General features: G+C 48.0%; 1 protein-coding gene across 1 annotated transcript in view; it reads right to left on the reverse strand.

Annotated features, from left to right (window-relative positions):
• The window catches only part of LOC146172584 (uncharacterized), a 35,244-nt gene extending 9,128 nt beyond the window's left edge, over positions 1 to 26,116 (reverse strand). The window contains exon 1 of the mRNA XM_084585812.1: positions 25,154 to 26,116. Coding sequence (XP_084441938.1) covers positions 25,154 to 26,099 — 946 coding nt within the window. The 5' untranslated portion in view covers positions 26,100 to 26,116. The remainder of the gene's footprint in view (positions 1 to 25,153) is intronic.
• Positions 26,117 to 27,070: the final 954 nt, after the last annotated feature.

The raw sequence follows: 27,070 nt of genomic DNA on the forward strand, positions 1-27,070 counted from the left end.
GGCCCATAATATCCGAGCCGCAGCGAGGGTATGAGATATCAGCGAAAGAGTAGAAATTCAGAGTCGAGATTGCAGAGAGCCGTTTTCCAGGCGTTGCCGAGGAAAACCCTCTCATGCACCTCGCTCGAACCTTGAAACCTCCGTGTTTAGGCTCCTCTTGCGTTTGACTCTATACAACAGCCCTTCGTGAAAGATAATAATTGATACTAAAAAAAGAAAAGGGATGAGGAGATGGGTACTGCGTGTTGAGCGCAGTGATATTTTTCAGGCGCGGATCGGCGTCAGCTGACAGCAGGAAAACGGAGAACGCGCGCGGACAGGAAGTAAACAATCTCTGTTCGGTGCCTGATTATAATCACAGCATGGCTTCCGCCCTGTATCTTTCCTTTTTACGCCGTGCGGTGAATGTACAGAGCGCACCCTGAAGTGTCACACGCTTGGTGCCGCATCCAAGTTGTCCAACCGCGGCGGCCAGGAAAGAAACACGTGAAAACGGAGATGGGCGGTTGATAAAAGAACAAAGAATGAGGAGGAACACTGTGAGGAATGAAGAGATGGAAACAGAAACAAAAAGTGCCAAGAGGCTTTACCTGCTTTGCCCTCCAGCAGGAAGGAGAGGTGGGGGTCTCGAATGAAACGTTACCACACGGTGTAGTCGCTTAGTCGCTCAAAGATGTGGTTTTATCCCTAAGCGATTGACTGGTGATTCGAAGTGTAAGTGTTGGTTGACAGGAGTTATACAGAGCTAGAGTTTTAATTCTGAAAGGAAGGGAGGGGGGGGATAAACTGAAAAACCAGCGTGCGCGAGTGCAGCAGAGTAACGAGTGACACAGTTCGGCAAAATGTTACAAGTGGCCCAAAATGCACATTTATTTTTGTCCACGCTTTTCCAGGAACAGCAGGTGCAGATCATCAGCCAGCTGAATGGAATGGAAGTGGACCTCACAGGAGATGGGCGTTGCGACTCCCGCGTCTCCAGCGCCAAGTACTGCTCGTACAGCATTGTTGTCATTCATACAGACTATATCCTACAATGCGCACAGGTAAGAATATGAGAGGCAAGGCAATGCTGCGGTACGAAAATTGGCAAGCTGCAATTCATAACAACTGCGTGTAGTCAGCTGCAGTGTCCAATAGCGCGAGGATGGGGTAGGAAGGCTTGGCCTCAACTTAACGAGCCTCACTGCACTTTTTAACAAAAGGTGAAACTGTCTGCATAATATTAAGATAAAATATTTTCATCCGCACCAAGAGTGCCCTTGGCAAGTGTTGTTTCTTCACTTCATTACGGGTTTCTTTCTCGGCTATGTCATATGTGAACTTGCAGTTATGTGCGTTTGTGTAGAAAGATTTTTTCCGTGAAGTTCAAGTTGCATTACCTACCCCTTAAATGTATCATTGGTTGACAAATGCCAGAATTGTGAGCTGTGTACCTGCCAAGCAACATAAAAAATGAAAACTTTACCAAGAAAACCTAGAGAAAATAAATTACCCCTGCTCATTAATTGCCTGTTTGCAAGGAGCTCATGCGGGCATTTGCTGTATGTTCCATTATGTCCATTATGCTTATCGCATATGTGGTTAAACAGGCTGCACCACATGCTGATGATTTAGGTCACCATCACCCAGGGCCGGTGCAGCAACATAGTGAGCAAGACTTGTGATTGCCTGGATCAGTGGTTCTATTGCTTCACAGCCCTTCGAACTGTTCACGTCTTCCAAATTCTTCTTAAGACCAGTGCAGAATAGTGTTATGACCAATGTTAGCACTAATGTTTAAAGCAACTACACACGTCTTTAGTAGTGTGCCAAGCATCAAAGTAGTGCTGTATGTGCGGTTTGCAGTTTTGAAATATGTCCGGATAGCTTGTGGCGGTCTGTAGATAGATTAATTAAACCTCCTTACATAATAATATATGTCAGCAAATATACCTCTTCCCCAGTAGTTTGCAAAGGTAAAACATTTTGTAATTGAATTGTTCCTATTGTATATAGACGAATTTGTTTTTTTATGTACACACATGTACGTGTGTGTACATAAAAAACAAATTCGTCAATGTACAATGTCGATGTCCTGCGGTGGTCCTGTATTGGAGGAAGATGAGGTGTTGCAGGAGAAGCTGAAGAGGAAGAGGAAGCTGGTTTGGCTCTATCTGGGTGTGCTAACGACCAGCGCATCTAACACCCGCCCTGTAAATGAACCACGTAACAATATATATTAACAGATTCATGTGCTCTCAAGAACCTGAACTCCATTCTGAAGAATTCCCGATTTTTGAAGGACTTTCCACAATTGTCTCCCAAAGCCCAAACATCTTCCCTTGAATCTTTACACAATTAGGTCATCACGTTTGCTCCCAAATCAGTTGCATACTCGAACAATGGGATGCAAAAAAGGTAAGTTGAATGAAAGAGAAAACTAAGAGATTATTTTTCACTCCAGTGTGAGTATGCAGTCCTGCATTTTTGCATGGCATGTGCAAACAATAAATCCTTGCATGAAGCTTTTAATGTATGTACATTATATTGGTAATATAAAATGAACAGAGGTCACAAGAAATAGCACACAGTGCAAAAAAAAACTGAAGTTCACTTATGAAATCTCGTGCTTCATTTGCTCCATTTTATTTTGCTCCTTTTTTCTTCAACTTGCTAAGCAGCTCATTAGAACTTGCAACTAAGCAGATTGTTTTTAGTTCATGCTATGAAATAACCCTGGAGGGCTGAAACATTGCACTGTGACCGATTTCAAGCACCTCAAAACAGTCTTTCTCATGGTGTAGTGCTGAGGTCTGGAGAGAGAGAAAATGAATACAAGCGTTTTTTATTTTAATGTGAGGATGGAGCAGCTACAATGTTACTGGACACATTGGGTGCCTTCTTTTTCTTTAAGTTGGGCTTGACTTTAACCTACTTAGAACAGTGCTTCATCTGAAGCTCTCATGTTAACAGGCCAGGTAATATGAGACCTTACAATTGCAATTCACTGTGGTCGACCATGACATCTGCCAAAAAAGTGCCCACCACGTAACTCTACCCCAGTTTCTGCACAAAGTACTTACCCAGTGCACCTGACGAGCCAGTTGCCACAATCCTTCCATCCTGATAGTAAATACGCTGCTGTAAAAAACTGAACTTATCTTGGGTTTTTTTTTCTCGAACCTCGGAAAACTGCCATGTTAAAGGTAGTTTTCATTCATGCACACTTCTGGCATTCTATGGATGCTTCATATAATATGGTAAAAACATATTTTCTAAACCCCTTCAATGGAAAAAGTGTGACGGGAGGCTATAGACTGCACAGGCCACCCTAGGGTCCTCATTGGAAGTCATTGCTTTTATGTTAGGATAGGCAGATGGGATGAAATAAAGAACAGCGCACCAGGAATACATTAAGAGAGAAAAGACAAGAACTGAGACACTGCAATGACACAAAGTTGAGGGCAAGCATGGAGGGATGGCTGGAAAAACAACTCGTCCCTGTTTTGCGCTCCTCATATTGGCGCAGTCCCAAGCAAAAGGTCGTTTTTAAAGAACCAGAACTCACCATAGCGCACGTTTCCGACCCCTCTAGAACTGTCTCGAATGTCCCTAACTTACTGTATTGAAATCTGCAAGAATGCTCACCAATTCATGACATGGACTGATGATGATTGCTGTAATAGAACAGCAGGGAGAACACGTGTGGTTCATAATATGATGTGTAGCCCAAGTCATACGTTCATTTTGCTACTTGAGAATAATTGCATCATAATCTTAATTTGGTATAAAGGCATTGGATATAGAAACTAAGGTAGAAGCAATTTCTGCTGCTGTGATCTCAATATGATGCATAACGGTTCCTTATAGTAGCCCCTAGTCGCCATAGGCTTACAAGTAGGGGACAAGAAAAACATTTTTTTCCAAAGTATGAGAAATTATTTCCTACTTACCTTCTTTTTAGGTCACATCTGCCTGTTATTTATTTCACTGAAAATTGCTCAAGGCTCCAGGAACAGGCGAAAAAAAGGACGGACCGCTGGAAAGTAAAAGTGGAGAAATCAAGAAAAGAGCATTCCAGTGCCACTCCAATGAAAACGAAGCCTACTTTTGAAAAGTTAAAACTTTGTTCTACCTATACTATACAAGAATAACTAAGTGAATCATTGTATTCTCGATTACTATTTCATGCAGCATACGTCCACAGGCTCCTCCAAGATGTGGAGAAATGGTCTCAGGGTTCTTAACACAAACAGCTGCAAGCACACCTTCAGAGCGCTACTTTATGACTGATGCCTATGAAAGACCGTCAAAAGAAGAACTAATTGCTGCCCACAGGCACAGATCTGCGCTTTATCATACGACTGTCAGTATAACCAAATGCTCAACAGGCTGGCATCAGCGCCGCAAATCTTGCCCGCTGGAGACGAAACAATTGTTTCAATATGCTTGCTGCGGTAGACAATAGTTGGAGCGCAGTTTTATATGACTTTTTTGTCATAGTGAGTGCAGTCTTGTTTCCATGTCTCTGTGTTTCGCTTGTGATTGCGGCCAAGCAAAAGTGCACATAAAACATGTTGCTGTTTGCTTATCGCGGCAACTCCACATGATGTGCGACCGCTTCCAGGGCCTTCAAGTATTGCATCAAAGCTGCCGCTTAAAACAAGCAGGAAACGTAGAGCAACTTTGTGTTCAGGGTCTGTGTAAGGCTAGATTGCGAATAATTATGCCGGTCAGAGTTGTTTAGATTCTTGAGGTCAAGCTGGAAGTAAATAGAATTAAAGTGAGCTGACCTCACAAGTGATTATATGTCACATCTCTTTTTTCACGGGCTTGCTTTTACCCATCCGTTAAGCTGCACAGTTTACAAGACAACAGTGTAATTGTGCTGATTATTATTATGTGCGCGAAATAATTCTGTGTTCTTGGCAGTAATTTATACTGCTGAGCGACTAAGAAAGCACAGCGCTTCGCCGAGGAAGAATTTTTTTTAAATAACGTTGTTTATTGCCTCAGGGCATAATGAATTATGCTCTAAAACTTTTATCTCGAAATAAATTTGTATTCTTTTCCTCCTCATCGCTGCCTGTCATGTGAAACATTGCAAGAAGCAGATACAGTACGCGTATCCTAATACATGTTTACCGCGGCGGGTTTTATCTCTTCGGCTCAACCGCTCAGTCGTTTGTGGGGAAACTGCATACGGAGTATTAATATTGGGGTAACATTTATTTGCTTGTAGTACGCTAGGTAACGGTGCCTAATTCTTTGCTGCTGCTGCTTACAATGTGAACCCGAAGTCTTCGCCGGTATCAGGGACCGAAAGCCGCCAACGCCGGCACAAGATACCGCGGGTTCGCACATCGCGCACGGCCGAGCCTGGTGGGAACAGTTGTATTAGCTAATTTTCACTATAAGACGAACGTTTATACGCTAAAAACTTAATAAGAGACAAAATGCAACCTCCGTGAGCAGTTTGACACAATCAAGTCAACAGTTTAGACGATATGATTTTAAAATCCGCCACAGTAATGATGCATCAGAATAATGACTAACTCACTGCACTTTTGGAACCGTCATCGTTTATCTGTGCGCTATGTACAGGCTAGTGAACACATTACTTATAAGCGTATGTTGTCGGCTTGACTCGATCCGAGTTGCGTATGTCGGTTTGGTGAACACGGGAACAGAGCGTTTGCCTCCGAAATTTTGCTGCACTGCGTACAGCGCGGTGCACTGGGGCACGGTATTTAAGGAACTGACCAAATGCTGCAGACCGGTCAGCGGACTTTGAAGTCCCTTTCGCATTGGAGACACAGGAAACGAGAACATACACATGCGGAAAGCTCCCCACAGGGAACTGAAACGAGGTCGCTGCGCGCGACCGCGACGTTGTAGCCGTGGTGCCCGCGCAAAGGGCAGCAAAGGTGCGCGCGCGAGACCGGAAGTGCAAGGAAAAAGCTTTCAAAAAATGTTTCTGTCTGCAAAACATCCTAACTTTCTTTCCTGATACCTACAAATTAAGCGTATATCAATTATTTTGGCATAACTGGTAGTTCAATGAATACATGACATCTCAAAGAAACATATCAATAGTCATTCGAAAACGCTAATAGGTAGTAGCGTTGCACAGAGGAGGAGAAGGATGGCAAAAGTGGAAGAAAAGAGAGCGCCAACTTTCGAATAGGATTGTGGGACCTGTACTGCGCGTAGACGTGTGTTGTTACGTTCAAATGTGTATCGCGGCATAATGTAGCGACTGAGATAGTTTGTCAGCAATGCTGGGGAGGACTTGGAGGGCGCCTTTAATAGCGAAGCACACTATTTCAATAAGCAATCATGGTAGCCGGGCTAGCAGCTGCACTTGCCTTGACTTTTACCTTTGCGGCTTTGTTACGAGGTGTGAAGGGCAAGCGCAAATTATCGTGCGATGATAAATTATAGAACTATGCAACGAGTAAACGTTCTGGTGAAAACGATAAACAAGACACACTGAGTATCTCTTTTCAATTTCCTTTTTTGTTTTCATTGTTTTTTCACACAGTCATCAAATCGATCGACGTGTAGGCTAGCCTAACGCCGCGTTATTGTCAACGCCATCAGTTATAACGGCACAAGTAACGTACACTGTCGGTTTGAAAACAGAATAATTGGTCATGAAAGTGTTTATTTGTATTTGAAAAAGATTTTTTTGTAAAAATATGGACAGGTGGCCATAATAAAAACTTCTATCATGTTAAGAACAGTATGCAAACGAATAGATTTACCACACCAGTCGAGTCTCAAACTGTGCGTGGAGGGGGAGTGACATTCTAAGCATTTCGGGGATATTTCGGAGTAGCGGGGTCTTGGGTACTGTGGAAAAGTAAGGGCGAAACTGTTGTTCCGGTAAGACGCGTAATATTAACTCTTCTCCTGACGGGTTCTGAGTAACATAGAAAAATTCTAGAGGTGAGGAAAATTTTAAAATCGATTCCCAAAACGCCATTTCGATTGAGATTTGGCATGCGAGGAGCCCCAATCGAGCCCTTTCCCAGTGGAGTCTCCTTGAAGCCTATCAGTGCTTTTCTATTTCGCTATAGTCAGCTCTATCTCATCATGCTCTCTCAAACCATGGACACACTCTGCAATGCGACAGAAAACGTTTTGAGTGCACGTAATGCGGCTTCGGATGCCCAAATAAAGGCAGTGCAGCTAGCTGAAGCCGTAGGTGGTGTGTGCGCCAGCGTTTGCAGCACGTCCCAATGAGAAAGAGGCACAAGCCCTCTCCTGCATGAGCGGCGCGAGCATTGCGAATGGTGCTGTATTTGTTGAAAGTCGACTTCTTTAACCCCTGTACTGGTATGCATCCCGCCATGTTGGATACTAATCCTCTACTACCGCGTGTAGATGAGAAGATAAGGATACACAAACATGTCACCTAACGATGCTCAGAGAGCTCAAGTATATCGCGAAAACACCCATTGTTAACCGTAATTTGTGAAAAATCAATCCTACCATCTTCTCCACATCACAAGCGGCAGCGAGATTATACGTACCTGACATATCGTGTCTGCCTTACGAAATGAGATGTGATCTATTTCTGCTTTACATGTTTTTACTTCAATTCGATTCGGCCTTGTTGCCCAGATAATATTGGCTGTCGCCGTTGGGAGGGAAACGTCACGAGCGTGCCTGTGGTAGGTGGCATGCTTGAGCGCTGATTGATTGCTTTGCTGTGTGACGTCACAAGACAAAGTGACGTGGCTCAACTGGCAAGGATTGCCAACTTGGGCAGCTTTTTTGAGATGGGGAACGAACGTGACCATTGGGGTCTGCTGTCAGACACGCTATATAATTCTGCCGCAAGGTGCTCTCGTGCTGCTTGGCTAAAGCGAGGCATTATCCATACTTCGGGTGGCCTTTCACATAATGTCGCAGATTACAGATGTATGTTGATCAGTATACGTGACATAACAGCTGCACAAATAATGAATCAAAAATTAGGCGACCAGCATTTTCAGCAAAAAAATGCTGGTGAGCGCAGGTTCCTCTTTTGTTTTGAAATACCACTGTGACAATCAATATATTCGGCGATCTTTGTTCTGGAGGCTCACAGCTTATCGATAACGTTTCTGCTATTGTCAAGGACGTTCCATATTGATTCTTTTAAGACAGTCTTACTACCTAATCCTAGCAAAGGAAAAAAATTAGAAGAAATATTTTGCTGCTCATCGGAACCTTGCACCATTCCATTTGACACTTCAAAACAATGTCTTGTAGGATCCCATAGGTGTCCCAAAAAATCACAATTAAAACAGCAGTCCAAGAAACTTGAACGTGTCATGTGCACGCATGGCGCAGGTGTACCCACCGAAGCGTGACCGAAATCTGGCACATTCATGCGCTGTGGCTGAAAGGGCGGAGGCATCTCCACGGAGCCTGGTGTCCTTTCCGAAGAGTGGCGGTTTCAGTGATAAATTCCGCTACTTGTCGAAGCGAAGTGAATAGGTTAGCGAAGGACCTTCGTGAACAGATCGCTTGCGAATTGTTCGGCGCACACCGACCCTGACGAATCGAATCGAACTTGTCTAGTGACGCCCGCGACTGCCCAGTGTGAACGCGCCCTGTACTATTGGTCTCGAGATGGAGCAGAGTCGCCACTTTGAGGCGCCATCGCGAACCCTAGACAGTGTGGATGCATGTTCGCGTTGCGTGCCATCCCGCAGTGATTTATTTGCGCCCATACACCGTGTACAAGATTGTTTACTGTTTGTTTCACGGTTCCTGTACGCTTTTATATACCAATGGGACTCTCGCAAACGAAATGTGTACAGGCTATCATCCCACGCTCCATTAAAAAGAAAAATTCTGTCCATATCGAGTATGTCATGTTAGATAAGTACATCATAATTAATCGCAGTCTTCGACAATTGAGATTCTCTGACATGTGGCGTCTCAAACGAAGTGGTGGTGCCGTTAGGCGCCCTGTCAAAGCAAAGCAGGTAGCTGACTTGAGTACACCTCAGAAATCAGAAACGTTCAGAAATCGTATATTCCCTTTTCTGTTTTACACATCGCAGCTACTGAAATATGCGACCACAGACTGCTGCGCAGCAGAATGAAGCTTGAACAGCCCCCTCTGTGCCTTCTGTTTGCGCGAGAGTTGTCTGAGTAAATTTTATTTCTTTTTCTTTCCTTTTTGCTCTCAAACTTTCATCGCGATGTTTTAGTGGTAGGGCACTCGACTGCTGAGCTCGAGAAGGGGGGGGGGGGGTTCAATCACGGTCGTGTGGCAAGGCGGTGCTCTGCTTTGAGATTTCACTGCTCGGCACTGAAGCCCACCACAACATCGTCCGTCATAGCCGATGTCGATTTGTGCGTTAAACCTCAAGCATTTTCTTTCTTTTTTAGAGGTTGAAGGCTTCAGTCTCAGGCTGGAATGTTTGAGAAAGATATCTGCCAGCAGCTAATTGTTGCGGTAAACATTACATAATACACCTAGATCAATATACTTAATTCACTAGCCAAATGGAATCGCTAGAATCCCTTTTCATCTGTGTGCCGTCTTCCGAGGAAACATGTTTAAAGGGGAGTAAAAAAAGCTTCATATGGGCTTAACTATCGATGATTAGATCGGAATTTAATAAATTTTTATAGTCGAAAGATGTGATGTACTCCATTTCTTTTGGCATAGTTTTATATCCTGCACCTGTTTTGGAAGTAACCAATATTTGCTTAGCGCAAGTTCGAGTCCCTAATCAATAATTAGAGATAAAAAATCTTCAGCCTCTCAAAATTCCTTTCCAGAACATGGCAGTGCCCAAGTTCGGTGTTTTTACGATTTCTTCGCAGCGTCTGATTCGTTGCAAGGTTCCCTCACGCAGTGAAATTTTGCTGTCATTGTAAAAAAATTATTACACTACTAATTTTTTATTACACAACATCACACACATCAGAAATCCTTGTACTTTCTCATCGGTCTCATCTCTAATCAAAAGTCTCAAAATATCTAATTCTTCAAGATTACACGGAATATATACCAAAATTCTAAAACACACTTAAGACGCCACTAGCATCATCCTCTGCCATATTTTCAAACTCTGTATAGAAACTGGTGAAATTCCGCATGAATGGAAGATTGGTCAAGTAATCTCCGTGTATAACTCTAGTGACAAACCTCCGTCAGTAACTACAACCCCATATCGCTAACAAGTGTTCCATGGAAATTTCTAGAACACATAATTGCATCTAACGTTGCCTTCCACCTGGAGCGAAACGGTTTTTTCTGCCCACACCAACACGATTTCAGAAAAGAATTCTCCTGTGACACAATAATCGAATTTTTTTGAAATTCGAATTTTAATCGAAATTGCCAGACTTACTGCATATTCATTGATTTCCCTCGTGTATTCGATCGCGTCACCCACAACTGTTTCATAGCTAAATTGTCATTGCTTAATTTAGACAACCTCACCCTATCTGGGATTCGAAACTTTTATTTCGCTAGCAGTTCCTGCATTCAATAACTTTTCAACACCCCTTAGCGACGTAACATCTGGCGTTCCTTAAGGTAGCGTCCTAGGTCCTTTATTATATTTATATACATTAATAATCTCCCATTTTACATAAGATCATCTGTTCGACTGTTTGCAGATGATTGCATGATTTATCGTAAAATTTGTTCTCTCAGTGACCATGTCATCCTACAGTAGGACCTGGAGTACGTAACTAGCTGGTGCAGATCAAGGCAAATGACTTTTAACATGAAAAAATGCAAAATAATCACAGTCAGTCGAAAGCATTCGCTCTCAACCTACGATTATTCACTCAACAGGATTTCACTAACACGCACATCTTATATCTCGGCGTTCATCTTACAGCAAATCTTTCATGAGCGACGCATATTGAAAATATAACCGCCAAAGCATCACCACGATCGGTTATCTAAAGCAACATCTATATAGCGCACCCATTTCTACTCGCAAGCTCGCATTGTTAGCTTCCGTTCGCCCTCAACAAAAATATGGATCTGTCATCTGGTCACTGTTGTGGACGCCACTGACGACAGCGCCCCAAGCGGCAAGCTAACCAGGCGGACCGCCGGGAGACCCTGGCATGGGCGACCGCGCCAAGCAGAACGAAAACGGGCGCCATTACCTGATGTATAAACAGTTATGCTTGTTATACCGGCTACGTCTACCACATGGTGGCAGCAGTGGGATAACCAACGCAGCGTGGCACCCAGAAGGACAGCGAGCCCAACGTAAGCGGCCACAGCGTCATGCCAGACACTCGCGTCGCGAATGAAGAGCGCGCGAGCTGCACTCCGAGAATGACGTTCAACCCGCTCGCCGTGGAACTGCCGACAAAGCTCGATTTCCGCAAGCCCGAAGACTGGACACGATGGCACCGCAGGTGGAAACGCTACCGACTCATCTCCGGTCTGACACGACAGGACGAGACGACGCAAATCAACACATTACTCTACGCCATGGGCGAAGAAGCGGAGGACGTGCTCGCTGCTTTGAAACTGACAGACGAACAGATGGCATCATACTCCGCCGTGGTGAGTGCTTTTGAAAAGCATTTCCTACCTCGAACGAATGCCATATAAGCGAGAGCGCGATTTAACTCTCAGAAACACGAACAGCATGAAAACGTCGACGCATTTGCGACTGAACTGTTCAAGATCGCCGAACGATGCGATTACGGAACTCTCAAAGACGAACTGATTCAGGACAGGCTCGTGGTCGGCTTGCGAGACGTAAAGCTCAGCGAGAGCCTGCAGCTTGACGCAGAACTCACTCTCGAAAAAGCAATCACAGCTGCCCGCAATTCAGAGAGCGTGAAACTTCAACACAAGGAAATTCGCTCCATCGAACAGCCAGCTCTCGACATGGGAGAACTTCGGGGCCAGATAAACGTCAAAACTTGCCGGAAAGAAGCAAAGGTGCCTTTCAGGTCGCGGCCTCAACGTACACACAAGACGGGAGACGAACGCTGCAAGTGGTGTGGTGGTGTGCGTGTCCACACGAAGACACAGAGTCCCGCGATAGACAAGACGTGCAACCAGTGTGGGAAAAAAGGTTACTACGCCCGCGTCTGCATGTCTAAGCCGAAGGGCCAGACTTCGAGTATTCGACAACAACCAAAAGATCTCGGAAAGCTATATCTAGGCGAAATCAAAGTGGGAGTGAACACGCCGTGGAGGATTACTGCTACCGTGAACAACTTGCCTTTTACCTTCAAAGTCGATACCGCCGCGGATGTGACTGCAATCGCACCCGACCAGTACGTCAGAGCCGTCATGGGACCCATCAAGTCAACGCAACAGCTGTTGATAGGCCCAGGCCAGACAGCGATAGCCACTGTTGGCTACATCGATGCAACAGTCACCTGGCGGAACGCTGAAGTCCAAAAGCAGTCTTCATCATCAAAGGATTAAAAGAATCGCTGCTCAGTCGACCAGCTATAGAATCACTTGGGATTCTACAGCGCCCTCTTGAGCTAGACGAAACCCATGATACCCATCACGTCAACGCAACGGCTGTTGATAGGCCCAGGCCAGACAGCAATAGCCACTGTTGGCTACTTCGATGCAACAGTCACCTGGCGCAACACTGAAGTCCCAGAAGCAGTTTTCATCATCAAAGGATTAAAAGACCCGCTGCTCAGTCGACCAGCTATAGAATCATTTGGGATTCTACAGCGCCCTCTTGAGCTAGACGAAACCCTCGCACAATCAACTCATGTCCCCAACTTCTTGGCATCATACCCAAAGCTAACGTCTGGGCTTGGAGTCATGAAGACTTAGTACAGCATCAAAGTCAAAAAGGATGCTGAGCCATACGCAGTCAGTTACCCTAGGCGCGTGGCTCTTCCACTGCTTCCACTTGTGAAGAAAGAACTAGAAAAGATGGAAGACTTGGGAGTCAGCCAGAAGTTCGAGCGAGCAACCAAGTGGTGTTTTCCAATGGTTGTCGCACGAAAAAAAAGAATGAGCTGTGCATCTACGTGGACTATGCTCAACTCAACCAAAAAATAATACACGAACGTGTGCTCATGCCTACGGTGGACGAGTGTCTTGCAAAATTAGCAGGTGCAACAGTTTTCAGCCGCCTAGATGCACGAGCAGGGTACTGGCAGGTGCCACTGCCCAAGGACTCTCGCGAATACACAGCCTTCATCACACCAGTTGGCAGGTTCCAGTTCCTGAGGCTTCCCTTCGGAATCTCCACAACGCCAGAGTTCTAACAACGAGAAATGCTCCGTGTGCTCGAAGGACTAGATGGTGTGAGTTGTCTACAAGATGACATCATTGTCTCAGGGAAGACAACTGAGGAACACGACACCAACCTACTGCTGGTGCTGAGGAAGCTGGAAGATGCAGGTGTTACCTTCAGTATCGACAAGTGCTCCTTTCGACAAAGAAAAGTAACAATCTTAGGACATGTCGTAAACTCAACAGGAGTCAGCGTCGACCCGGAAAAGGTCAAGGCCATAGTCCAGCTCGACCCAACATGTGATGTGTCAGAATTCAGGTCTTTGTTGGGCTCTGCAAACCACATAGCGAATTTTCTTCCAGAGCTAGCAGACTTTACGAAGCCTCTCAGAGACTTGCTTCACCAAGACGCCGACTGGCACTGGGGCCCAGCTCAGCAGCAGAGGTTTGACAAACTCAAGCAAGCTTTAAGCAGGACGCCGATTCTCACTCACTACGATGCTCAGTCGCCTCACACAGTATCTGTGGATGCTTCCTCATACGGTCTTGGGGCTGTACCTCTACAGCAGTCGCACGAAAAGCTCCTATCTGTGGCATATGCATCACGCTCCATTACGGATACAGAACAAAGATATGGCCAAATCGAAAAGGATGCACTGGCAATCACATGGGCTTGCGAACAGTTCCGCAAATACCTGCTCGGATCACCCTTTCACGTGGAAACGGACCACAAGCCGTTATTACCGCTGCTGACGACTAAACGAATTGACGAGCTGAGTCCTCGCCTTCAACGTTTCATGATGCGCCTTTTGGAGTACGACTACACCATTATCCCATACACCCGGCAAAAAGCTGTACACAGCAGACCTTCTGTCCCGGAAGCCATCTGGGAAACCAGCAGACAACGAACTCTTGAGAGTGCAGTGCGCGAGTTTGAAGAAGTAGCACTTGAACAGCTCCCTGCTTCAAACCAAACGCTGGGCAGAATCAGGGCAAGCATCCAGTCAGACGAAACACTTTCCAGGGTGGCTGCCTTCTGCACTACATCATGGCCAAATGTGCATGGGCTGTCACCTGACCTGAAAGGTACGTGGAGGTGGCTAGTGAGATTTCGCTCGTTGATGGTCTGCTATTCAAAGGCAACAAAATAATCATTCCGCCAAACATCAGAGTAGAGGTTTTGAAAAAACTCCATGTAGGCCACTTGGGCACAACGAGGTGCCGAGCGAGGGCAAGAGAATGCATATGGTGTCCAGGCATAGGCAAGCACATTGAAGACTACGTGGAAAAGCGTCCAACATGCAGAGAGCACAGAAAGCCAGAAACAGAACCCCTGCTTCTAACCCCATTGCCAGCACACCCTCGGGACACAGTCGGCATGGATCTCTTGACGCTGGAGGGGAAAGAGTATGTTGCAGTAGTAGACTACTACTCCCGATTTTTGAGCTAGAACAGCTGCCGAGGACAGCTACTAAAAACATAGCCCTAGTCTTGGAGCCAATGTTTGCACGGTACGGTGTTTCACGGATACACCGCCGCAGTGCCGTCACATTAAGTACATCCCCGTAACAATATGCACAGCCAACGGGCCGCAGTTCACTTCCACAGAGTTAAAAGAACTAGTGCATCACTGGGGAGCCTCACACACAACCTCAAGCCCTTACTACCCGCAGAGCAACAGCATGGCTGAGAGGGCTGTGCAGACAGCAAAGCAGCTTTTGTGGAAGTCTTCCAACATACACGAAGCGCTGCTTGCCTACAGGGCCACACCCAGCGTGGAAGGGTTTTCACCACGAGAACTCTTAATGGGTCGTCGTCTGAACACCACACTACTAACCACTTCGAAGCTGCAAGCCCCCAAGTGGGACGACAGCGAATTCAGACAAAGTAATGAAGCCTACAGAGCTCGTGCAAAACTATCACACGACACCCGGCACAAGGTACGGGAGCGAGAGTGCTTACCACAAGGCACATTGGCGCGCATCCTCGCTGGAGCTGCATCACATGGCGTGGTAACACAGCCAACATCAGAACCAAGGTCCTACATTGTACAAATCGACAGAGGACAAGCAAGACGTACAGCAAGACACCTGCAACCGTTGCAGGACACGAGCACCACAAGAAGTGGACGTGTTTGTAAGCGTGCAACATTAAGCGTATGCCATTGAGTACCGCCGGGGCAGCATGAACAAGGTGGCCGACGCTTTACCGTGCGCACCATGGAAAGCTGGTGGGAGCGTATCAGAAGCGCAGTACAGCACTGCTGAAAGCGGCATCGCCGCTATTGGAGAGGAGGAGAGGGCGGACGCAAGTACCGTGCCCTGCTTATTTAAAGAGAGAAAGGAGGAGGACAGAGGACCCGCGCTGTGCTACGAGAAAGAGAATGCGCAGCAGTTGGCGGCGACGGCTCGCCTGCCAAAAAGCGAGACAGAGAGAAATATACCTTGGGGAGTAGCGGTCAGTAAAAAATAGCTGATTGAGGCCCAGAAAGCAGACGGCCTATGCCAGCGAGTGCTGACACAGCTTGCGAGTAGTGCAGCTTGCACCGGGAACGCTGCGGGCAAGTACGACGCGTATCTGCTGGGCGATGATGGTTTTGCTGCTCCGCAACATCCCCCAACCCCCTTCATGGGTCACTTCCTTGTCGTGGCGGAGAGGCTTGCGAAATTCGATGAAGTCATGAGCTCTGCTGTGTAGGGCCACCCAAGATAGACAGGTCACGGCAGAGAGTTCTGACAAAATGTGATTCACTGGAGAAGGTAATGGCAACCCACTCCAGTATTTCCTGCCAAGAAAACCCTATGGCCAGTCACAATACCAACAATGATATGGCACTGGAAGATGAGGCCCCCAGGTTGGAAGGTGTCCCACATGTTACTGGGGATGAACAAAGGGCGATTTCTAGTAGCTAAAGGACGAATGAAGAGGCTGGGCTAAAGCCAAAAGGACGGTCAGTTGTGGATGTGTCGGGAAGCGACCAGAAAGTCCGATGTTGCAAGGAGATATATCACATAGCAACATGGAATGTAAGATCTATGACGCAAGGTAAACTGGATGTTGTCAAGCGAGAAATGGACACATTGAACATTGATATCTTGGGTATCAGCGAGCTCGAGTGGACCGGAATGGGAGAATTTAACTCCGGCGACCATTATGTCTTTTATTGTGGGCACGAATAAAAGAGAAGAAATGGGGTCGCTCTCATAGCAAACAGAAAAATGGGCAAAGCAGTGCTAGGGTACAACCCCAAAAACGACCGAATGATTTCACTTCGAATCCAGGGTCACCTTTTCAACATAACAGTTATCCAAGTCAATGCACCAACCACTACTGCTGAAGATGACATTGAGAGATTTTATGCGGACCTGCAATGCCTTTTAGACCGCACTCCATCATCAGACGTCGTTTTTTCTCATAGGAGACTGGAATGCTAAGGTCGGGAGTGAAGGAATATAAGGAATTACAGGCAAGCTCGGTCTTGGTGAGCCAAATGAGCTGGGCAGAGGCTAGTAGAGTTTTGTAGGAAAACAACCCGACCATAGCGAATACGCATTTTCAACAGCACAAGAGGCACCTGCAGACATGGACGTCACCGGACGGTCTGTACGGGAATCAGATTGATTATATTCTTTGCTGGCAGAGATGGAGAAGCGCTATACAAGCAGTAAAAACAAGGCCTGGAGCCCATTGTGGCACCGATCATCAGCTTCTTGTTGCCAAAATTAAGCTTCGATTGAGGAAAACGCCAAAAACTAGAAGGCCTTTCAGGTATGATCTGGATCAAATTCCATCAGAATATGCTGTGGAGATGAACAATCGATTTCAAGAATTAGATCTAGAAGACAGAGAGCCTGAAGAGATCTGGGCTGATGTTCGTGATACAACACAAGAAGTTGCTACTAAGGTAATTCCAAAGCAAAAGAAATGCAAGAAAGCAAACTTGTTATCTGAAGAGGCTTTGCAAATAGCTGAGGAAACGAGGATGGCAAAAGTTATGGGGGCAACAGAACGATACAAGGATCTCAATGCGGATTTTCAGAAAATAGCAAGGAGAGATAAGAATGCCTTCCTGAACGTACAGTGCCAAGCAGTTGAGGACAACAGCCAATTAAGGAACACAAGAGCTCTGTATAAGACAATCAAAGATATCAAAGGAAGCTTCTGTGCTAAACTGGGCGTGATAAAGGACAAACGAGGCAAGGACCTGACTGAAGCCTCAGAGATAAAGAAGAGGTGGCAGGAATACACAGAAGAACTGTACAAGAAGGGCCCGGATGTGCAAACCCAACATAAGACGGTTGTGATTACTGATCTCGAGCCGGGCATCCTGAAGAGTGAAGTTGAATGGGCCTTAGCCAGCCTTCCTAAGAACAAAGCTAGCGGAAGTGATGGAATTCCAGCTGAGTTACTTCAAAACCTCAACCACGACGCTGTTAACATTATGCATACATTATGTCAGAAGATTTGGACAACCCTGCAGTGACCACAGGATTGGAGGAGGTCAGTTTACATCCCCATTCCAAAGAAAGGCAGCGCCAAAGATTGTTCCAACTACCGCATGATCGCGTTTATTTTGCATGCTAGAAAGGTGATGTTGAAAATCCTCCAAGGTAGGCTGCAGCAGTATGTGGATCAGGAGCTTCCGGACGTGCAAGCTGGGTTTCGCAAGGGCAGAGGAACTAGAGACCAGATTGCCAACCTTCGCTGGATCATGGAAAAAGCAAGAGAGTTTTAGAAACCCATCTACTTCTGCTTTATTGATTATGCGACACCGTGTGACTGCGTAGATCACAGCAGATTGTGGCAAGCTCTCCAAGAGATGGGAGTTCCAATTCACCTGATCTGTCCCCTCAGAAACCTCTATGAAGGGCAAGAGGCCACAGTCAGAACTGGGCATTGTCTTACTGATTGGTTTGCGATTGAGAAAGGAGTGAGACAAGGCTGCATATTGTCGCCCAGCCTAATGAACCTATATGCAGAGTGCATTATGAGGAAGGCCGTTCTTGAAGAATATTAAGCTGGAGTGAAGATTGCTGGAAAACGTATCAATAACCTTAGATATGCGGATGATACCACTTTAATGGCAAAAAGTGAAGTGGAACTCAAGAGGCTTCTGATGCGCGTACAAGAGAGTGAGAAGTTTGGGCTTAAAAAGACAAAGATCAGGGCGTCGTGCCCTATCAAGTCCTGGAGCATCAAGGGACAAGAAGTGGAAGCTCCATCGTTTTCACAAGGAAGAAACAAAATTACGCATATTCCACACGACGACATGCCCACATTAGCAGGTCAGGTTATATCAAGCACCTAAATACAACACTCCATTGCTACATACGGCAGTGAGAGCGGCCTGCTTCGAGTAGTGTGAGAGAGGTCGACTCACAGCGCGAAGATCGGCCGCATGGCAAGCAACAAGCAACAGCTTGAAGAACCGTTAAGACGAAGAAGTTACACTCCCATCCCTCCCAACTCCCCAAGAACCCAAACAGCGGCCGAGAGCCATCCCTTCCTTTCAATAAAGGCTTCATTCATTCATTCATTCTTTTTCGTGGGCTCCAAGATTACCCCGGAAGGAGACTGCAGCCATGAAATTAGTAGACACCTGCTTCTGGGAAAGAGAGCCATGGTTAGCCTTGACCGCATAGTAAGGAGCAGATACATTAGTCTGCCAAACAAGATCCGTATAACTCGTGCTATGGTCTTTCCAGTTGTGATGTATGGATGCCAGAAGTGGATTGTGAAGAAGGCTGACCGCCGAAGAATTGCGTTTTAATTGTGGTGCTGGCGGAGACTCTTGAGAGCTCCTTGGACTGCCAGAAGATCAAATCAGTCGATATTGTCGACCATAAACCCTGAATGCTCATTGGAGGGTCAAATTCTAAAGTTAACGCTCAGCTACTTTGGTCACCTGATGAGAAGAGAGGAGTCGCTGGAGAAAGATTTAATGTTGAGAAAGACTGAGGATCGCCGGAGAAGGGGAAGGCAACAAACGCGATGGTTAGATGGCATCCTCGAGGCGCTGCAGATTAAGTTATGTGATGTTAGGAAGATTGTGACAGACCGGAAGGTGTGGCATGACATGGTCCATAGGTTCACGAAGGGTCGGACACGACTGAACGATTGACCTGAACTGATCTGAACAACCCCAACTTGATGAGGCAGAGGCGATTACATCCTCTTTCCGACTCGTGGTCCTCCAAAAGGTGCAGAAACGATTCTTCCGGTACCTTCATCACTCAGCGCTGGCAGGCCAGGGCAGCGGCAGTAAGACTTACGACAAGTTAGGGCGTGTCACGACCTGGCGAGGTGTGAGAAAGAATGTGTTGGGTTGCGAACGTACAGTGGTGGAGTTATTCCCCCTTGGGAAGCTTTTGTCGGAAAAGTATTTGGGAGAATCGGTTGGAGACATTCACTCGTTTCGGTTTCCCTTCCGACACGATTACAGACAATGCTTCGTATTTTACAAGCAGTCTGTGGATCCTTTTCGGGCGCTTCAAATCCGCCACAGGAAAACGAGTCCCTACCCCCCTCAGAGCAACATAACCGAGAGGGTGAATCGGAACGGTAACAATATACTGGTCGCGACGACCGAGCAGCACAAAGATTGGGAACGCATAGCTGTCCGAACTGGCATTCACCTCTAGAACAACCGTGAACAGGACGGAGGGTATGACACCAGCGTACTTGAATTTTGGGCAAGAGATCGCTTTTCCGCTAGAGATTGCCCTACTTGACGCGGTTGGGCCCGCGCCCTCTCCGCTTACGCAGTACGCGGCAAAGCTCCGCGAGAGCTTTAACGCAGCACAGCGCGCAGCTGGTGAAAACCACGATGTCGCGTGCTTGGAGAAGGCGGATCAATACAACAAAGGTCGTCGTCACGTCGTTTTCAACACGGGTCCTGGTACTGAAAAGAACGCACCCGCTTAGTAACGCAACGCGTGGTTTCGCCGCGTCGTTAGCGCACAAGTTGGTTGGACCGTTCGAAGTTACAGCACAGACTACGCCGCTCACCAACCAGCTGCGGTTGTTGACGAGCGGTGAAACCGCCGGTCCGGTGCACGTCGCAGACTTGAAAGCTTACCACCTTCTCAAGACGATAACTGCGAAGCGGTGCAATCTCAAGGCGATGCAGCGTTCTCCCCCAAGTAAGGCATACAGGTAGCAACCCGGTTCACAACCGATGCTATAACCTTAGACAAAGGTAGTGCACTACTTCGTCTAATGTCTTTGCTTCTTTCGGAATGGATTCTGATAAGAATTTACAGCAGCCAGAGGAACACCGTCACTCGGGCGAGAAACTGCACCCAGCGCATGGTTCAAGGAGGGGCCACGTAAACGGGGGGGAGGGGGGCACCCTCCTAGTTTGTCGTGGTTTGTGGCTCATCATTGTGACCAGCGCGGCCATACTGGCCATCTTCAAAGAGGCTGGTTTTAGAGCCCGCTTCCCAGGCCTTTAGTACGGGCGCCAGGGAGCACGATGTGCCTGGGGCGGAAACACCTGCTGAAACCGAGGATGTGACCGCTGCAGGAGAGGGACCAGCCGGAATGATTCCTCCACACCTGCTGCTTCCCTGCCGCCATAATGACCAGCTGAGATGACACCCCGCCAGAACCAGCTGAAAAGCTTACATATTGGACAGCGACCCAAGCTCTGACATGGTCTGGCTGTTGCCGGGCCCTGGGTCGGACGCTGAGGCGCGCCGCATCGTATTTGAAGGGCGCGTCGCTTCCCGGCATCCAATTCCCTCAACTGGCCAGGGGAAAGCGGTCCTTGATCGGAGACCGCTCGGTCCCCGTAGAACGAGGCGCATGGGCGTCTCGCTCGCTCTCTTCGCTCTCCTGCTGCTCGCTTTCTGACTGCTGTCTTGACCTGACAGGGAACGACCCCCTAACCCCCCGATCTACCTAACGGGCCTGCCTGCCCCTGAGTGAGATAATGATGTTTGCTATACGGCCCGCTGCGTGTGTTTCTTGCGTCTTCTTCGGTTAGAGGTATCGCCCACAACATAAATTCGCTCTCCTCTGAACAAAATATTGTTAGGGTTTATTTACAGAGCGATTCTGCACCTTAGCCTGATGTGCTAAGTAACACATGGTGAGCTTCTTCTTCTTCTTCTTTCTCTATCCCGGAGAGCCTCTTTTTGCACTTCCTTCTCCTCTTCTGTGCGCATGCCTGACATTTCCCCCTTCGCAGACGAAGCCCCTGGGCTTTCAGAGTCCCGAGCGAGAGTGGCAGCGCTTCATTCTTGCGACATGAACTACCTGTGTTTTCCGAGAGGGGCGACCGTGGAACATTGGCGAGACACGACGTAATTCAACTCGTTGATGCGTTTGAGCACAGTAAAGGGACCTGTGTAGTGCGACAACAGCTTCTGGGACAAACCACGCTTGCGGATAGGTGTCCAGAGCCACACTAAGTCGCCGGGAAGGTAGGAGACATCCTGACGCCCATGATCGTAGCGCTGCTTAGAGCGGTCCTGCGAGGCCAGAGTGCGTAATCGGGCGACCCGGCGAGCCTCTTCAGCGCGGCAGAGGGTGCTCGAAACAGACGGCTCGGTGTCGAGAGAGAACGGCAAAATGGTGTCAAGAGCACGTCGAGGCGGACGGGCGTAGAGGAGGAAAAATGGACTATAAGAAGTTGTCTCATGCTTTGAGGTGTTATAGGCGTAAGTAATGAAAGGAAGCACGTCATCCCAGTTCTTGTGCCGCGAGTCAACATACATCGCAAGCATGTTTGTCAGTGTCCGGTTTGTACGTTCGACGAGGCCATTTGTCTGCGGATGGTACGGCGTAGACTGACGCAACTGGCAAGTACAATAGCGCAGAAGCTGTTCCACAACATCTGCCGTAAACTGGCGGCCTCGGTCACTGATAATTACACGAGGAGGTCCATGACGGAGGACGACAGCGTGAAGAAGAAAGAACGAGACGTCAGCAGCGGTGGCGGAAGGGATGGCGGCAGTTTCACAGTAACGCGTGAGATGATCAACGCACACGATGACCCAGCGATTGCCTTTGGACGAGCAGGGAAACGGGCCTATGAGGTCAACACCCACTTGCTCATATGGTGTGGTCGGTGGTGTCACCGGATGTAAGTGGCCCGGCAGAGAAGTCGTGGGGAGCTTGAACCGCTGGCACTGGACGCAGGAGTTCACGTAACGCTGAGTCGTTCGACGCATATTTGGCCAGTAGAAACGTTCCTTAATGCGCGTAAGAGTCCTGGCAAACCCCAAGTGCCCAGCTGTAACGTCATCGTGCATAGAGTGTAGAACAGAGGAATAGAGGCTAGCCGGAACGACTAGCAGAAAGCGTGCATCGCCAGACGAGTAATTTTTTCGATACAGCAAACCATCACGAATGCAGAAAGGGTTCGCAGATGCCGGATCACGAGCTTTTTTAAAAAGTGCTACCAAGTCTTGATCTTTTCGTTGTTCTCGCTGGAAAGTGGCAAGATCCGGAAATTGTACGGAAACGGCGGCAAGATAGTCGTCAAAGTTGTCATCGCAGAGGGTAGTTGCGAGAGGCACCCTCGAGAGGCAGTCAGCGTCAGCGTGTTGGCGACCACTTTTGTACGACACTGTAAAGTTGAACTCCTGAAGGCGTAATGCCCAGCGGGCCAACCGACCGCAGGGGTCGCGTAGATTCACCAGCCAGCAAAGCGAATGATGATCGGTGATGACTGTAAAGGAACGTCCATAAAGGTACGAGCGAAACCGCTGTACGCCAAAAACGACGGCAAGGCACTCTTGCTCTGTCACGGTATAGTTGCGTTCAGACTTGCTAAGGGTGCGACTTGCGTAAGCGACAACGTGTTGGTTTCCGTCATGCCGTTGTATGAGCACAGCACCCACGCCGATGCCACTTGCGTCAGTGTGGAGTTCAGTGGGAGCTGTCGGGCTGAAATGACGCAGTATGGGCCGCGAGGTAAGAAGAAACTTGAGCTGGCGAAACGCAGAATCACATTCAGGAGTCCACTTGAAAGGAATATCTTTCTTCAAGAGGCATGTGAGGGGGTAGGCTACGTCAGCAAACTTAGGGATGAAGCGTCGAAAGTAAGAGCAAAGTCCCAGGAAGCTCCTGAGTTCTTTCACAGATTTGGGCTCTTTGACGCAGCTGACAGCTTCAATCTTCTGTGGGTCAGGCCTAACACCGTCTTTGTCAACCAAATGCCCAAGCACAACGATCTGGCGTTCACCGAAGCGGCACTTCTTAGAGTTCAGCACGAGACCCGCTTTCTCCATGCAGTTAAGGACCACAGCTAAACGGCTGTTATGCTCGGCGAAGGTCCTCCCAAAAATCACTACGTCATCTAGGTAACACATGCAAATTTGCCACTTCAGACCACGCAAAAGAGTGTCCATAAATCTTTCAAATGTAGCCGGAGCGTTGCATAGGCCGAAAGGCATCACGTTAAATTCATATAACCCATCGGGAGTCACGAATGCCGTCTTCTCCTTGTCTTTCGGATGCATCGGTATCTGCCAGTATCCGGACCGTAAATCAACAGATGAAAAGTAGGAAGCTGAATGGAGGCAGTCAATGGCATCATCAACACGTGGGAGCGGGTAAACATCCTTCTTGGTGACAGTATTGAGGCGGCGATAGTCGGCACAAAATCGCCAGGTGCCATCTTTCTTTTTCACGAGAATCACAGGGGCGGCCCATGGGCTAGATGATTCCTGAATGATTCCTCTTTGCATCATATCACGGACCTGTTCGTCAATTATCTTACGTTCTGAAGGTGAAACACGGTATGGTGTCTGTCTAATCGGGTGTGCAGATCCAGTGTCGATCATGTGATGGGTGCGGGAAGGCGGAATCGGTGGTGGCTGATCTCGAGCAAAGTCGAACACGTCCGCATGTTTCATAAGAACCTCCATTAATATTCGCTGGTCGTTGGTGGGTAGCGATTCATTTATCATAGACTTAAACTGGGAATCAGCATGATTGGGACGTCTAGTTGAACGAGCAACGCCGTCACTGAACGCGGCGATGTGCATAGAAAGGCGTTCTTCAAAGTCGGCGAGTTTCAAACCACGTGGCAATACGGCAGGTTCATTGGTGTGGTTGACAGTCCAAAGCGTGGTACGGCCCTCGTTCACTCGGACAACGCTGCGGGGCACCAACACACTTTTTTTGGCACCGGAAAGGGAAGTGGGTTCCACCAGAGCGTCAAAGGCATTGGGAACCGCACCCGAAGACACAACTGGGACGAAGATGGCGGACATCGCCGGAATGACGGTATCTTCGAAGACAGAAAACACTTGGACCGCCCGCGGCGATTCTTCTATGAGGGCCGATCGAAGGCTGGGGCTTATTGATATCTCGCCACTGTTGAAGTCGAGAGTTGCGCCACACTGCTGTAAAAAGTCAACTCCTAGAATAACGTCGTGCGTAGAGCGAGGGAGCACCGTCAATTCAGTTCTAAACTCGTGTCCAGCCATCGCTACATTTACATAACAAATACCAAGCGGAACCAACGATTCTCCCCCTACACCTCGAAATATGACAGTTCTATCTCAGCCAAACATAATTTTGCGGCCGAGACGGTTATTAAAATCTAAGCTCATCACGGAAACTGTAGCACCAGTATCCATTAAAGCCATAACACAAACACCATCCACTAACACTTCCAAGCAGTTCTTCAGCATAACGACCGGTAGAGGAATTGGCAATATCGATGACCTGGCGACCGCACCTCCATCGGCCGCACACGCTAGTTTCCCGGTGGCGGAGAAGAACGGCGGAGAGAAGGCGATTGTCGGGAGCGGCGGGCAGGAGGAGTCAGGCTGCGATCAGAAACTGGCGAGTCGTTGCGTGGTGGTACGTAGCGGTAGGAGCCCGAAGGAGGAGGATAGGTCGGGTCATGGACTTCTGGGCTCACAGTAGAACGGCGATTTGTCCATTGGCGCTGGTAGCGTGATGCCGGGTTTCGGCGGCGGCAGAATCTGGATATGTGGCCAAGTATACCACAGCGGTAACAGACGGGTGGTTTAGTAGGAAGGTTGAAATAATAGGCCTCGGTAACAGGATCGCAGCGATCAGCAAAGTCCAGCCGCTGGGGTTGTTGCGGAGGAGGTGGCGCCCTGTAGTGGGTACGAGCTGGGGGAGCAGGGCCATATGAGTCGTTTCGGTGGTCACGGACGGGAGGAGGAGCGGTAGAACGCCAAGAAGAGCGCTGGATGGGAGCTGCCTGCAGGGAGCAGCTATCACAGGGGATTGCACTGCGGTTCACATCTTGATGGCGGGAAAGCTCATCACGGACAATTTGGCGAATCATCTCTGCCAAATTCGGAGGCTCTTGTGAATGCTCGTGAGAATCCACGCTTGCAACAGTGGTCACGTTAGGCAGACGGCCGAATTTCGGGGTTATGCGACGCAACTTTAAAGTTTCGAAAGTACGACAGTGCTTGATCACGGCCGCGGGAGAATCTAAGTTTTCTTTTGTAATTAAAAAGTTATATACATCCACCGCGATGCCCTTTAAGAGGTGGCCAACTCTGTCTTCGTCAGACATGCTCGGATTGACCGCTTTGCAGAGTTTTAGGATCTCTTCTATGTACATTGTACATGTTTCACCAGGCCCTTGGGCTCGCTGGAATAAAGTCTGCTCAGCGCATTTCCGTTTTGCCGTGGTATCCCCAAAACAATTTCGAAGCTCTTCTTCAAAACGTTCCCAGCTCGTTAGAGACGCTTCATGGTTCTCAAACCATGTCAGGGCTGTGGAGTCTAAGAAAAAAACAACATTTGCCAGCATTACAGTAGCATCCCAGCGATTGTACTTGCTCACCCGCTGGTAATTGGTGAGCCACTCATCCACATCTTCGCCAGCCTTGCCAGAAAAGGTCCGCGGCTCACGGTAATGCTGCCATACGGGTGCCGCTGGACCTGGCTGCCGTGCGTCGCCGTCCTGGATCATTGTGGTGGTCAAAGGGGGAAGCCCAGCGAGTCGTCGGCTCGGACGCGGTAGAGAGGAATCCGTGGTGATCTTTGCAGCACCTCCACCACACTGTTAGGGTTTATTTACAGAGCGATTCTGCACCTTAGCCTGATGTGCTAAGTAACAGATGGTGAGCTTCTTCTTCTTCTTCTTTCTCTATCCCGGAGAGCCTCTTTTTGCACTTCCTTCTCCTCTTCTGTGCGCATGCCTGACAATATTCCTGAGGATCTCCGCCAAAAAACGAACATGCGGTCTGCGCTAAAAGTGCTTTTCCGACGACGATGGCAGAAAAGCGTCAACTCTCCACGAAACAGGCATAGATCCTTCCCCGTGCACAAAAAGAACACATCAAAAACAGGGCGCCGGAAACCAAAGTTTGAATTCGGGAAAAAAAGATGTCAGAAAGGAATTGCAGCTAAACCAATATCATTTTTGTCAGGAAAAACGACACGCAGAAGGCAGATCAGAGCAGCAGAGACGCAGCCGGGAGTCCTCCGGCCAGCAGGTAACGATCATTCACCCATCCCGACATGCTGGCGCTATTCACAGGGCACGGATGGAGTGAGGAAGGGGCTAGGAGGCCGAGTGCGTGTGTCTGAAAAAAAGTCGCCTAAAGAAGCGCGCAATCCTGTTCTTTTAATACAGCCAATATTTTTGTCATTCTTGTTTAGAGATCTAGGTCCCGTGATATCAATCCACGAATAGTAATGAAAAAGCAATACTTTCCAAAGACGTGCAGTGCGGTGGAGGATACCAACGCAGACTGCGCCTGTTATGAATGCTGTCTCAGCCGAGGTTCCCAAACTTCCAGCAGATGAAGGCAAGAGCGATTGGGCTGCAGGCGAGAGGCGGCTATTGTGGAAGGCGACGGCGAAGGGCGTTCCATTCCCAGATGCAAGATTCATCTCTACAGATCTTGCGCTACAAAGAAATGATAACGCTGCATCTCG

This window comes from Amblyomma maculatum, unplaced genomic scaffold (assembly GCF_055883805.1).
Source record: "Amblyomma maculatum isolate TAMU_Amacu unplaced genomic scaffold, ASM5588380v1 scaffold_13, whole genome shotgun sequence".
Taxonomy (NCBI): domain Eukaryota; kingdom Metazoa; phylum Arthropoda; class Arachnida; order Ixodida; family Ixodidae; genus Amblyomma; species Amblyomma maculatum.